The 14,310-nt window shown below is 63.7% G+C and overlaps 1 protein-coding gene across 2 annotated transcripts; it reads left to right on the top strand.

The window, feature by feature from the left end:
- The first annotated feature begins 651 nt into the window (after window positions 1–651).
- Window positions 652–13,982, top strand: ADISSP (adipose secreted signaling protein). 2 transcript variants are annotated; one of them, XM_052780910.1, is made up of 6 exons: window positions 652–722; window positions 2,413–2,525; window positions 5,645–5,787; window positions 8,378–8,516; window positions 12,025–12,147; window positions 13,091–13,982. In XM_052780910.1, exons 2-6 carry the CDS (start codon window positions 2,507–2,509, stop codon window positions 13,189–13,191), a joined length of 525 nt encoding a protein of 174 aa, XP_052636870.1. In that variant the 5' UTR covers window positions 652–722; window positions 2,413–2,506; the 3' UTR covers window positions 13,192–13,982. The 2 variants fall into 2 exon arrangements, with proteins under 2 accessions (XP_052636870.1, XP_052636869.1); XM_052780909.1 differs by lacking the exon at window positions 652–722 and adding an exon at window positions 1,677–1,790.
- The last annotated feature ends 328 nt before the right edge of the window (window positions 13,983–14,310 follow it).

The following is a 14,310-nucleotide window of genomic DNA, read 5'->3' as shown; positions in this document are numbered from 1 at the left end:
TGCGAGCCCTGACCCCGCTGCCCCCCGCCCCGGGGGGACGGCTCTTGCCTGCACGGTGTGTGTGTGTGTATGTGGCGGGGGGGCCGCTGCCTCCCCCCCGCTCATTCCCAGGAGGGCGGACGTGCTTTTTGGAAGGGAACCGGCTGCCTTTTCCCGGCCAGGGACGTGTCCCGGTTGCCGTTCCCACCCTCGACGCCCCTGACGGCCGGCTCCCGCCGGTGAGCCGAGCCGTGGCCCTTTTCCCCCGTGCTCCCTCCCACCACCGAAGGGGCCCGGGCTCGGACATGGGGGTCTGAGCAATAAAAATTGCCAGGCGATGATAGGTTGCCGTGGCAACCGTATCGCCCGGGGATGGGGGGGGGGACACACCGGAGGGGTGCCCCCCCTCCCCTCCGCGCCGCCGCGCACCCCGCCGCCCACATGTGGCGCCCTACGGCCGTGCGCTCCCGCCCCCTATTGGCTGCCCCAGCCCCTTCGCCACGCCCCCTAGCGACAGTCCCGCCCCTTGGAGACGACCCTACCCCCGCCGGACCGCTCCTCGGGAAGCGGCGCCGTCGGAACGGCAGCCGATGGGCGTGGCGGGGAGGCGTGACCGCCGAGGGGTTCGACCAATAGGAACGGCGGAGGGTGTGTCGGGACCAATGGGAGGGAGGGGGGCGTGTCCCGGTAGTGGGAAGCGGGGAGCGGGGAGCACGGCGGCGTCCGGGACGCACCGGCCGGGGGTGAGTGAGGAAGGGACGGTGGGGACGGGGAGGGACCCCCGAGCTTCCCCCTCCCCGTTGTTCCCTCTCGGCACGACCGCTCCGGTGGGGTCCTCGCTTTGCCGGTCCCGGTGGGCTGGAGTAGGATGCTCGCCCGGGCCGGTCGCTGGCCCGTTGTGCTGCAGAGGGGAGCACCGAGGCCGGGGGCGCATCCCCGGGACCCTCTTTGCAGCACTGGGGCTGAGCCGGCGGGGGGTGAAAACGCGGTGTGGCGGGGGGGGATACCCACACCCACGCGTGACGGGGACCGGGGCCGCGCCGGTGATGGCGGAGGCAGATTGGGGCCACCCGGCGTGGCTCGGGCGGGGAGGCGTGCGTCAGCTCCGCCGCCTCCTTACTGCCGCTCACCCCCGGCCTGGGGGGGCCGGGGAGCCCCGGGAAGGGGCTGAGCGCTGGGAACCCACTGCCCGGGCTGCTGGGGGGGCAACGGCGTGGGACTGCCGGTGGGGTCTGTGGAGTGCCGACTACCCCGGGACTGCAGCCGCGGGGGGGGGGGGGGGCGAGTCTTGACCCCCTCAAGGGCACGGGGAGCCCGTGGGCCCCGCGTTTGCCCCTGCTGCGAGCCCAGGTGCGGTGCCCACCCTGGTCGCCGAGCTCCACGCTTCGCCCCTGCTTGGGGTCCACTTGCCCTGTGTCCCCCCCTCCCTGTGTCCAGTCCTGGGGTCTCCTCCCACCCTGTGCTGCCCGTGGATGCATTTCAGTGTCCCCCAGTGCATCTCTCTAGGCAACCCCAAATCCTGGGCTTTTCCCTCCCAGCTCTTTTCCAGGCTGGATCATCTCATCTTCGGGCAGCAGCACTGCGGGGCGCGGGGGCTACGGTGAGGGTCTGCCACCCCCCTCAGCCCCTGGAGAGGCTTCCTGCCCTTTCAGCTCTGCTTTTTTTTTTAATCTTATTTTTTTCCAGGGCTGACGCTGTTAAAGCTTTTTCTGTGAATGTCCCTGTGCTCAGCAGGCCCGGCTGCTGACAGCACCGTTTCAGGCACCTGCCTCCTACTGCCGGATTCCTCCGGTGCCCAGTGGTGGGACCAGGTGCCCGGTGATGTTACCAGCCCGTGTTTGGGCTCCCACAGCCTCCCGTGGGGCAGCGGGGCTGGGTGAGCCCCAGGGAGGAGGTTTCAGCCTGAGCTTCCATCAAAGGGGTCTTTGGGGTGTCAGATCCCGAACCCCTGGGTGGGAGGTGGGGGGCATGAGCCCTGTCACCCCCAGCCTGTCTCCGGTGGCTCTTCCTGCCTTAATGCAGGGACAGTACCCACCCTGGGGCTGAGGGTGCTGGGGGGGGTCATCCCTGAGAGCCGGCAGAGCAGGAGCCCGGGCTGGCTGGGTCACGCCGCAGACTCATGGTGGAGCGGGGCAGAGGAGCTGCCCGTCCTGCCGCTGCTCCTGCCCTGCCTGTGCCCATCACGCCTTGGGGTAGGGCTGGGTGCAGGCCCTGGCACGCTGCCTGCTGCTGCCCAAAGCCGGGCTGCCTGACGCCCCTGAGCTGCAGGCAGACTCCTCCCCGGCAGGTCTGTGCCGGAGCAGTGCCGGAGTCGCAGCCGTGCGTTGCCGTCGTGTCCGTGGTGCTTGGCTGGCTCTGGCACCCGGCCGGAGGCAGCAGCTGCCCTCCCCGGCTCTGCCTGCCCCTGCCTAACCCTGCCTGTTCCTTCCCCAGCTCCGGCACTCGGGAGCAGCGGCAGTGGCCCCGGAGGATGGCCTCCTGCCTGTGCCTTTGAAGTTTTGCACAAGGACGACTGCTGCGGGGACACATGGCTACGGCTAGCAAGGGTGAGTCCCCGGTGTCCCCCTCCTGCCTGCCTGCCCCTTGCCCCCTCCCGGGCTCCTTGCCCTGATACGGGGCCAGTCTCCAAGTTTGATGCTCCTTCCCAGCGAAGCCCCTCTGCCTGTGGCCCTGCCGGGGGGTCCCTCTGCCCACGACCCTGCTGGGGGGGTCCCTCTGCCTGCAGCCAGGGATGCAAGGGCTGCCTGGAGCTGCCCTCTCCATGCCCGGGGAGCAGCTGAGCAAGTCAGAGGCTACGGGGGACTGGGGGAACATTACTGCTGTTTTTCTGCCGTGAGTTGCGAGCGAGCACCCACTGAGGGGGCTTGCGGCGGGGTGGGGGCTCCACAGTGGTGTGCTGCCGGCACCACTCAGCTGCAGTCCCCCTCTAGTGATCGGCACAACCCTCGGCACCCCCCGCCCCAGGCAGGGCTGGTGCAGGAGGCAATGGGTGCCAGATGGGTGCTCCCGGCCTCTCCCAGACCCCGGCTGCCTCCCTGAAAAGCTCTGGCAGTGCCGGGCTTGGGGAGCTGGGCGCTTTGTCGGTGCCGGGAGGGGGACCCCAAAAGGTCGCTGGCATGAGACGCCCTATGGCGGCAGCACCCGGCTCTCTGCCGTGCCGAGACAAAGACCGAAGAGGCTCTTTGTGCCGCTGCTGGGCGTGATTTCGTCTTCCTTTGTGTGCCTGGTCACGGCTCCGGCCTCCGCGGCTCCTTCCCCACTGCCGGCGAGCGGGGCTGCGGGACGGCTCCATCCCGGGGGCTTTCCTCCCGCCGGCGGTGAAGCCTCCTTTGGCTTCCCGGCAGGACAAGGGCCAGGCGAGCGGTCTGTCGGTGGTGATGCCAAAGGACAGGCAGGTTGCCTGCTCTGGGCTGTCTTGTTCCTGGCAGCGTGGGGGATAGGGGCTGGGGGTCCCTGCTGGGGGGAACAGTGTGCTGGGGGAGCCCTGAGCCCCCCGTGCTTCCCCGCTGCCAGCCCTGCCTCCCCAGGGATTCTGGGGCCCGGACACCCTTGTTTTGGGAGGGACGCAGTGACTTCGAAGCTGGCATCTGCTTCCAGGGCTTACAATTGCTGCCGACACGTGCGAGGCAGGCGTCCCCCACCGTGGGCCATCCCCCCACCATAGGGTGTGGGTCGGACCCCCAAACCCCCCCCCGGGTGCCTGAGGAGCGTGGCACCAGACCGGCTGCCGGCACACCGACCGTGCAGGGTCCGGCAGGTCCCGGTGGCCCTCCTGCCGTGACTGCGGCGGGACTCACGATAAAACACACCAGCTCCAGGTGATTTTTCTGCCCAGCCCCTGCCTGATGGAGCCTCTGCCTGTACCTCTGCCTCTACTTCCCCTCGCTGCCGGGTGGGTGCAGGATGCACAACTGCATTTTGCCCCTAATGAGATTTCCATGCTGGCTGACTCACAGCAGGTCCTGCGTGGGTGGGTGCCCCTGCTCCTTCCACCCTACCCCACGTGCCCGGGGCTGTCGAGGTGCCACTGTCACCCGTCCAGGCTCTGCTGGGGGCTGTCCCCTCCTGCCAGGGCGAGGGCAGTCCCCGTCAGCCCCTCCTGAGCCGGGACAGGGGCACCATGCGGTGCAGCCTCTCAAGGTCACTGGGGTGCGTGCCGGCGGGTGACCTGGTTCCCGGGACAGCCAGTTCCTGGGACAGCTGCCCGCGGTGCCCGGCTGCCATCTTCGCCTTCCTCCAACCTCCCTCTCTCCAGAGGGTCTTCAGACACACCGTGTCAGGGGGCTAGCTGAGCACCGTGGCTGTCCGGGCCGATGATGGCTAAGTGCCCTCTGGACACGTTCGTCCCTGGGGGCCACTTGGCTTCCCGGGCTCCGTGCCGGGCATCGGCTGTGCTGCCTCCAAGTGCCGTGTGACGGAGACGCATATTTGGGATTTTCCCTGCTGGTCTCCTGGCAGGCATCAGAGCTCAGCTCCTCTGAGCCCGGAGCTGGCATCGGGATTCCTTATGGCAACCACGGGCTGAGACCTTGCCCGTCACCGCAGCTTCTGGCTGGTGCGTGGGTTCCATGCAGGTCCCAGGGCTCGTCCTGCCCTATGGCACCCATAAGGGCTCTGCGGGGCAGAGGGTTGCTGTGCCCTGTCACGGTGGGCCAGGGGCTGCCTGCATTTTGGCAGGGAGGATCCCGTCTGCGTCCCTTTCCCCACCGCAGCCACATGCAGCTGCATTGCTCTGCAAGCGGCTGAGTCTCTTGTTTTCCCCTGCGTGCAGGGAAGGGATTTCTGCCGAGCTGTTCCGGCTGAACAATGCTGAGTTATTAAATCTCCGGCGTTTCCAGCCTGCCGAGGCACAAAGAGCCTTTTCTTTAAGGAGGCGGCAATCTGCTCCCGGCCGCTGCCAGATGGATGCAATCGGTGGCCGGACTGGGGGGTTTCTTGGGGTGTACTGGGGAGGAGGAGGAAGAGGAGAGAGTGTTTTTTCTTGGAAGCTCACAGAGAGCCTATTGCAAAGGTGCAAGTGAAAGGGCTGCGGTGTCTGTGCCTCTGCGGGCTCCTGCCCGCTGTGGGGACCTCGGTGTCCCCAGGCAGGTGCCTGTCCTCACAGGGCAGGTGCCTTTTTGGGTTTCCCCAGGGCACCGTGGGGTTTGCTCCCCAACATGCTGGCCAGCTTTGCAGCCTTGGAGAGCCCTGCCCAACACCCTGGGATGTGTGGGAGCCCTTCCCGAGGGAAGCTGTCCTTCCTTCCCTGTCCTTGTCCCACCTGTGTCCCCTTCCCGGCACAGCACGTGTCCCTGCTCATCACGTTCCTCTGCGCCGAGAAAATCACGGGAGTAAGCAAATGCTGCTGAGCCCAGGGGACAGACGGGACCCTCACAGCCTCTGGACATTGGCTGGTGGCAGGTCCATGCGCTCCCCCCTGCTCGGACGGTGACCTCTCTGTGGCTGCTGGTCACCGGTGTCCGTGTGCCACCTCCCTAGCCTGTGGCACGGGGCATTTCTAAAATGGGAGAGCGGGGACACTGGGGAAGCCCCTCTGTGTCTGACGATGCTCCAGCCTCGATCTGTCCCCAGGGGCTGCGGGGGGACGCGGAGCTGGGGACGGAGTGGGTGCATCCCAGGTGGGCAGGGAGTGACGCCTGGGCTCTGTCCTCTCCTCCCTGTGCAGGCAGCAAGGTGAAGGGGGGGGGCGTGCGCTTCGCCCCCAGCCAGCTCGCTGAGGGGGCCCACGGCCACGTGCACTTCGATGAGAAGCTCCACGACTCGGCGGTGATGGTGACGCAGGAGAAGGACGGCAGCTTCCTCGTCAAGGTGGGAGCTGTGACCTGGGGGATGGCGGTGGGGAGGGGGGGTCCTGGTACCACCCTGGCCTGTCCCTTCACGTGGCAGCGGGGCTGGGTCCATCCTGGGGGCCCTGTGGGGTGGTTGTACCCCCCAGTGCTGCCCATTGTAGCTGTCTGAACTGCTCCGGGGAGTTTTCCATCGCTGCACTTCTGGACATTGCTCCGTCTCTGTTACAGTTCTCAGATTTGGGGGTGTTTCTGGCCCCGTTAGCTCCCTGGTGTACCTGGGGGGGGGCCTGGGAGCACCCTGAGAACCCAGGTCCTTCCCCACGGGGGGGCTGTGATGCTCCTGAGGGCACAGGTATAAACGTGGGTGCTTTGCTCCGTATTCACCCATTTAGCACCCAATTCCTGTGGCTGCATCCAGCCTCTGGCAGAGACGGGGGCAGGTTTGGGGCTGGCTGGGGACGGCCCCCAGCCTGTGTTGCTGCTGCCCGATCTGGACAGTGTTTGTGGGGTTGTCAGACCAGATCTGACAGGCTAGGGGTGGGATGCAGGCCCCCTCTGGAAATCAGGGTCTGGTGGCATCATGAGCAGTGGAGCCCAGTCCTGGCAGGGTGGGCTGGGGGACCCTGCTGCGCCCTGGATATTGGCGCTGGGGGGGGGACACACGGGACGGACATGGCACTGTCTCCTCTGCCCCTGTTTGGGGGGGACGGGGCTGAGCTGGGTCTCGCCCTGTGTGCCAGCAGTGCTGTGGCTTCTCACTTCCCTCCGGCCCCGTGGCTGTGGCCGTGGGTGGGTGTTGGCGTGGGTTCAGGTTTGACAGTGGCTCCCAAACCATGCCGGGGGCCAGTCATGGCAGTGGGGATAGCAAGCCATCTTTAATGACACCTTGTATTTCATCCTGGCAGGTTTGCAGACCTGAGCATTCGCTACCTGCCCCGTCCCACAGCTCCTCACCCCACACAGCAGGGCTGAGTGCTGGGAGCGGAGGCTTTGGTGCTGGCACGCCGTGGGCTTTGGTGGCAGCGGGGTCTGGGTGTGAGGTGGGCACCTTGGCAGTGACTTGGAGGTGCAGGTCACCAGTCCTCTGCCCAGAGCCGCTTTCTTGTGGCCGCTTTCACCTGGCGCGAAGCCGGCCCCTCTGTCCCAGCCTCTCCTTTGGAGGCCTTTTTCTCCCAAGAAATAAACCCCTCGGAGAGCGTTGGGGTTGCTCCAGCATTGCGTGCAGCAGAGCAATCTGAAACTCCCTTTCAGCTCTGAGTCAGTTATTTGTATCGGGCGGATGATGGGTTATTGCCCTAAAAATGGCAGTGAATTGCTTAGCAATTGCCAATCTGTAGGTGGTTGTTATTATTTTTTCCCACCCGTGCCGTGCAGCGTGCCATGGGCGCACCGGCACTGCACGTGCCTCTCTGGGGAAGGGGGGCAGCTGCCTGCTGCCCTCGGTGCTGCCAGCCCTGACGGCAGAGTGGGACCAGCCCGGCGCTGGCAGCCACCGTGCCCAGCTCAGCATGCTGGGGCCGCATTTAACCACGCAGCTCTTCCTTCTGAGCAGGTTTGGGGTGCACCCTGCAACCTGGCATGTGTCTCGGCGGCAGGAGACCACCCTCATCCTCTCCCCTATGGAGAAAAGGCTCTTTAGGGCTGGTCACCAAATGTCTTTCTATGGCCTTAAATCCCTGAAGCTGCACGTTGTTGTTTCCGTTGGTTTCTGCGTTGCAGTGATGCTTCGGAGCTGCTCGTAGCCAGGAATGTGCAAGCATATGGTGTGCATTTTATATCTGTGTGCGTATAGATAGATATGTATGCGTGCGTGTATTAATATGTATTTATGTGGCGGTTGAGGTGCAGCTTGGAGCAGGCTGTACATGTCTGTGTGGAAGACCGAGGGTGCCCGGCTGAGTTGTGCCCGCAGCAGGGCTTGCCCGCTGCTGCCGGCAGGGTTTGCGGCAGTCGGTGAGCAATGGGTACCCTGTGTCCCTGGGAAGGGATTGCCCCCTCGGCCGGGTTGGATCCTGGCTGTGCTCCGCGCTCTGCTGCAAGGAGGGTTTGCAGGCGCGTCCGGAGCTTTGCAGCAGGCGGGGAGCCCACCGCTCCCTTCCCAAAATGGCTTTTTCTGAGTGCAATGGAGACAGACACCGCTCTGGAGGCGGCCGGCTCTGAAAGTGCTCTGGTTTTCATCGTGGCAGTGGATAAATGACATTTGAAGGCGTGCTCTTGGAAACATCTTGGCTTTTAGAGACAAGAAACGGCAGCCGAACACGTTTGGCTTACGCTGGGAAAATTGGTCGCTGCTCCCATGACACCAAAGGGTGGTTGTTCCCAGGGCTTTGCTCAGATCTGGTTATTTTTGCTGCTTGCTTTGTGCTGCCAAAATAGACGTGTTTGTTACATTTTTCCCAATTGTTTAGGAAATAGCCCCTCCAGCTGCTGCCCCCCACCTTCCCGTGGGCTTTTGGGTGCCTGGTGCCTGGTGTGTCCCTGTCCCCAGGGTGGGCTGCCGAGGAGGACGGGATGAGACAGGATGATAGCAGCATAGGACCACCTCCCATGCGACTCTGCCTGCCCGAGGCATGGTGTGACCCCCACCGTGTCCCCCCCCTTCCTTGCAGGTGGGATTCCTGAAGATCCTCCACAAGTACGAGATCACGTTCCTCCTGCCCCCGGTGCAGAGGCTGGGGAAGGATGTCTGTGCCGTTCCCCTCCCCAACATCAACCTCCGAGTCATCAGCATCACCTCCCTGCCAGAAGGTAAGGTCCCCCCTTTGTCCCCCCTTTGTCCCCCCTTTGTCCCCCCTTTGTCCCCCCTTTGTCCCCCCTTTGTCCCCCCTTTGTCCCCCCGGGAGCTGCTGTGCCGGCTCCCGGATCCTGCCCTTGCTTCAACACATCGAGGGGTGAGCAGCGACAGGGGCACTGCCTGGGCCGGGGGGGGCTGCCAGACCCAGACGTACCCCTATAGTGCCCGTGGGGGTGGCAGGGGTGTCTGCCTCATGCTGGAGCCCCGTGGGGAGCATGAACCAAGCGCTCCCGTGGGGCAGGAGGCAGCTGGCAGCCCCCTGGTCCCGGGTGCACCCGTGGCTGTCCGGATTGAGCCCTCGCCAGGTGTGGGGGATGATTCCTCTCACCTGGGGAGCCCAGAGGACCCCCTGGGATCCTGTGGGGCAACTTCTATTGCCGTGGGGTTTCCTGCCTTGTGGGAACTCGATGGGTGAGCGTCCTCCAAAGCACTTTCCAAACCCCGAGCCTCGTCCTTCCCCTGAGCACGGCGGGGGGGGTGGCAGGCTGATCGGGCTGTCCCTGACCTGTGTGGCTTTGGGGACAAGTCCCACCGCAGCTGCTAGCAATGAGGGTGGCATTTGGTCCTGGCTCTGCCCAGGGTGGTCGTACCTCTGCCGGGGCGGCATCCCAGCGCCCATCCCTGCAGCGCTGCACTGGAGAGCTTTACCCCATGGAGAAGGAATCCGTGTTTCCACTGTGCCTCCCGGGAGACGCCCGACCCCGACCTGCGTGCTTGAAGAGCGGCTTTTGTGGCGTTTTAATCCAGAAACCTGCTGAACAGAGTCCAGACGTGCTGGTATTTTTAGCACTTGCTCTGTCTGCTCTTTGCCTGCACCAAGGGTCTGCCTAAAGAACAGGCTGGAGCCAAGGGGGGGTCGTCTCTCTGTCTGTCTCCAGGCTTCTTGCTAATTCTCTTGTTGTAGAGGAAAGGAGAATAATGTCCTGAAACGTAAGCGCTTGGCATGGGTCTGCGCAGAGGAGATACCTGGGCTTTGCTTTGTGCCGTGTCTGTGGCAGCTCAGTGCTGTCTGAGTCCATGCCAGGGGCTGGGCACATGGCAGCCCCCCGGGATCCCAGCTGCAGGGCTGGGGGTCCTGCTGGCTGCTCTGCCCCATCCTTCTCCATCCCCTTCCTGGCTCCCCCAGCCCTCGGTCCTGCTCGTTCTGCCTCATCCCCTCCGGCAGTGCAGGTTTGGCCGCAGCAGGCACCCGGCCCCACGGCTGTGGCTCCGTCCCCTGCAGAACTGCATCTCTCCATAACTTACCATCTGCAGTTGGGCGGTTAAATGCTCTTTTATCCCAAATGTGCATCAATCAGCTGCTGTTTCTTGTGGGTTCAGATCAGTCTGGGAGGCGGGAGGTGAAGAGTGGCCATGGGTTTGTGGAGCAGAGCCCACAGGCTGGTGCGAACGGGGACAAGGACAGAGACAGGGTTTGCTCCAAGATGCACCAGGCTCAGGCACCAGCCCGGCTCTGATCTGGGGTCAGTTTGCTGCTGGCACATCCGTGGGAGAAGGGAACAGGGCTGTGCACGGTGGCCCCGGCGCAGTGGCTGAGACAGCTGAGCGTCACCCTGGGCTCGGTGACAGCCGTCCTAGGGACACGGGAACTGCTCTGAGAATGCAGCGGGCTGCAAAGTGCCTTGGGGCACTTCGGCTGGTCCTGTGCCAGCTGCTGTGGTTGACAAGCAGCCGGTGGATGCTCTTTCCCGCATCCCCGTCCCCTCCGGCTCCCTGGGGCCGCAGTTTGCCACCTCTCCCTGTGCTGCCTCCCGGCAGCCGAGGGTTGGGAAGCGGGGCTGTGGCTGGCAGGGACAAGCTGTGGCTCTTCCCGTGCTGCTGCTGGCTCTGGCCCAGCAAAGCACTTAAGCTTTGTTTGCTTAAAGCTTCCCACCTCCGGCTGGCACACCCGGCCTGGGCCCAGGGCCAGGGCTCCCAAGGCTTTGGGGAAAGGAGCCCTTCGGGGACCGCAAGCAGCTCCGGTGGGACCCGGAGGAGTCCGGTGCCTCGCAGTGGTTCAGTGGCATCTGTCCCTGTGGTCCTTGGGGTCCTGGTGACAGCCGGGGCTCCCCTCGAGGCTCTGCTTCCCACGTCCTCGGCTGCGGGCAGGGATGGAGCTTGCCAGATTTGTCCAGTCATCAGCCAAATCCAGTCCCTGTGCTGCTGGCGGTCCTGAGGCCGCTCAGCCTGGGCAGAACGTGGTGCCTGGCTCTCGGCTGCGGTGACAGCCACGGCGGGGCTGGTGAGCAGGGCTGTGATCTGGAGCGTGGGCTGGAGACAAGGGGGCTCCCGGAGTTGGGAAGAAAGAGGTTTTGCCACCACTTCTCCCTCCTGCTTCCAGGTACAACCTTTCATCCTCATTTAAGGTGGAAGCTGCCTGATCCAAGCAGAGAAAGCGCTTCCCTACTCCGAGCTCCCCCTCTGGCTCCTGTGCTGGGTTGGGGACTCAGAGGAGCAGGCAGGGAAAATTCCTTGTGCCCATAGGTGTTTTGCTCTCCTCTGTCCCACTGCACTCCCCATGCAGGGCTGCTGTTTCCGAGCTCTGGGACTGAGCTTATGGAGCTGACTGCTGCATGTGCTCTGGAGCCTGGAGGATGCTCAGCGCGTTTTTATTTCTTTTTTTGTGCCGTTGCAGCATCGCCCTGTGCCAGCCATGTTGGGGTGCCTCCCTGTGAGCTCTGCGGGGGCTGCCCAGCCGCGTGCTCACAGCTTGCTTGTGCCCCCCGCACTGGGGTTTGACTAATGCCTTTCTGCAGCTGGTTTAATTTTCTGCCTCTTCTTTTATTTTTACATTGTGCTTTTTTTCCTCTGGATCAAAAACAACTGCCTCCTTCGGCCCTGCCAGCTCTGTCCCTGCGCTGGGGGGGCACGTGGCCGGGGGCCAGCCTTTGCCCCATCCAAGCTGGGGGCTCCAAGGGGTGTTTCCATGTTCCCTCTGCTCTGCAAGGAGGAAGACATAGCAATTTTGGCACAGGTGTTCCCGGCTGTGGTGGGACCCCCTCTCCCCCAGCTCCCCCCAGGTGTCTGCTGGTGTCCTGCTCTGCTGCTCCCTCCCTGTGGGGCTCTGCAAAGCCCCTGGGGTAGGGTGATGGGACAAGTGGGTCTCAGAGATGCCATCGGCTCAGGGTGCTGGGGGATGCTCAGCACCGTCACAGCAGTGCCCCGAGCCTGGCGCTGGGAAGAGCAGCTTCTCCCGACACCTCGTCTGCATCTCTGCGGAGCTTTTTGCATTTCAGCAAGGCTCAGCATGCTTTTCTCTGCCTCACGGGCAGGGAAACCGAGGCACGGGATGGGGAGGGAGCCCAGCAAGATTTGTGCTGTGTTGCTCAGCACTTCGGTGGTGGGCATGGGACTAAATCAGCCGTGCCCCAGGCTCTGCTGCCTCTGGGTGCCTGCGGTGAGCAGGGACTTCGGGATGGGGTAGGAAAGGTGCAGGCAGCTCTCGCAGCCGGAGCCCAGCTCCCAGGGTGTCTCTGTCCCCAGGCTACAGCGTGAAGTGCGAGTACACGGCGCACAAGGAGGGGGTCCTGAAGGAAGAGATGGTCCTGGCCAGCGAGGCCGGCGAAGGCGCCTGCATCAAGGTGGTGGTCCAAGCCCGTGTCATGGGTAAGGGTCTGGCAGCACCGGCGGGCAGCGGTGCGGGGACCTGGCGCGGTTCTTTGGGTTTCGGAGCCGTGATTCCTCCCCGGCACAGCCGGTGACGGGGAGCGCTGGCAGGTCTGGCTGGAGACCCCCTGATTTCTGCTGTGCCTGTGTCTGGGGAGCCAGGGATGCTCCCTGCATCCCCAACCCATCTCCTTCCAGCTCGCCCAGTTCCACCACTGTAGGCTTTCCCCACCTGGTGGACGTTTCTGGGAAATTGTCTAAACCAGCCGACTTCCACCCCAAAAATCCCCAGCCTGGGGGATGAAGCTGTGGGACCTCCCCAGTGAAGGGGTACATGGAGTGGGTTAGGGGGCACCCCGTTGCCCCCCGTCCTCATCCCCAGCCCAGCTGGGGGGCTGTGCCCAAGCCCACTGGGGTCCCCCTCTCCTCTAGCTGCAGCTGCTTGTCTTTATTCTTTTTCCTCCCCCACCTTGCTGCCTAATTTGGGTTTGTTAATTAGAGCAGCGTTTTGTAGCTCGGCTTCCTCTGCTTTGTGTGACGTGTGACTGCTTTCACCAGCATCTTCCACACAGCTGGTCCCGGGGTCCCTGGGCCTGGCAGGGCTGGCAGTTCACTCCCCAGCACCCCCCTGCTATATCTCACTGTGTCCCCACCCCACGTCCCAGCCTGGCCCCCAGCACCCCCGGCACTGCAGCGCCCGAGCCTTGGCACACCAGGGGCTGAGCACCATCCTGGTGCAGCATCCCTGCATCTCCCAGTCCCCTGGGTGCCAGCATCCCTTGCGTGGGGACCACGGGAGGGAGGATAAGCACCTGTGAGCCTGAAAACTCCCCAAAAGGGCTTTCAAAAAGGTGAAACGAAGCCCCCCCACAGCCAGGCTGAGGCCATATGTGGCTGCTCCCCAGCTCTGTCCCCATCTCCACTGTCCCCTCCTGTCCCACAGACCGGCACCACGGCACGCCGATGCTCCTGGACGGGGTGCGCTGCATCGGCGCAGAGCTGGAGTACGACTCGGAGCAGAGCGACTGGCATGGCTTTGACTAGCCCCCCCCCCCGCCCCTCCCGCTGCCTGCGTGGCTCCTGAGGACGAAGCTCAAATTTAAAAAAGAAAAAAAACAAACCCCAAACCCCCTCACCCCATGTCGGCAGGTCCTGGGGGCTGCAGCTCTGTGGACACCATGGAGCTGGGGGGGCAAGCTGCTGCTTCCCCAGCTGCGGCCACCACTGCTGCCATGCACACAGCGTGCCCACCCTCCCTGCTGTAGGGTCGGGGGGGTCCCTGAAGCGCAGGAGGGACTCCACGAATGCTGGAGCATCTCTTGCTGGAACCTTGGGGAGGGATCCTGCTTGCTGCCTCCAGCTGCTCTTGCTGCTTTCCCCTTGCTTTTATCCCCAGGAGAGGGGACGGTTGGGGGGTGGCGGAGCCTCAGCTGAGCCCCCCGGGGTGGAATTTTGCCTCTTGGGGTGTGGAGCTGAGATGGGCCAAGGGAGGATCTGGCAGCAGGAGGGAAGCTGGGTCCCCAGCAGCTCCGGCACTGGTGCCTGTGTCCCTGTGGCAGAGCCTGTCCCTGTCCTCACGTCGCAGCCATTGCCTTGGTCTCCTTCCATTTTGCTTTTTTCTCTCCTCTTTTTTTTTTTTTTTTTTTTCCCCTGGTAAGACCCATGGTACAAGGACCAGGAGAAGTGGCTCAGTTTTGAAAGCAACAGGAGGCTTTATGTGCCTATATATATATATAAATATATAGATATATATATACACATCTATGTGTATGTGTGGGGTTTTTTTGACGTACAAAAATCTGTAGAGGTAAATAATAAACTTCAGCTGAGAAGGGGCTGGAGCTCAGTTTGCCACCATTCAACCCCCCCAGGAGCATTGGAGCTGGTGGCTGCAACCTGACTAAAACCCCCAGAGGAGAGTGGGGAACAGGGGACACCCCCAGGGCTGGGGTGTCACATCCATTTATTTGTGCACCCCGGGGCGTGAGGGGCTGCATGAGCCCATCCCTGCGTGGGGATGGGTGTTGCGGGGGTGGACACAGATCATCCCGAGTGGCCCTAAATAGAGTGAGGGGCTTCATGCTGCAAATTGCTCGGGCTTCCAGTTAAAAGGGGGGCTGGGAGAGGGTGAAGGTGTGCCACTACTACTGGCACTGTCCCCCT

Source organism: Harpia harpyja, chromosome 2 (assembly GCF_026419915.1).
Source record: "Harpia harpyja isolate bHarHar1 chromosome 2, bHarHar1 primary haplotype, whole genome shotgun sequence".
Taxonomy (NCBI): domain Eukaryota; kingdom Metazoa; phylum Chordata; class Aves; order Accipitriformes; family Accipitridae; genus Harpia; species Harpia harpyja.
Note: the sequence above shows the minus strand (reverse complement) of the source record. Positions and strands in the feature narration are given on the sequence as shown.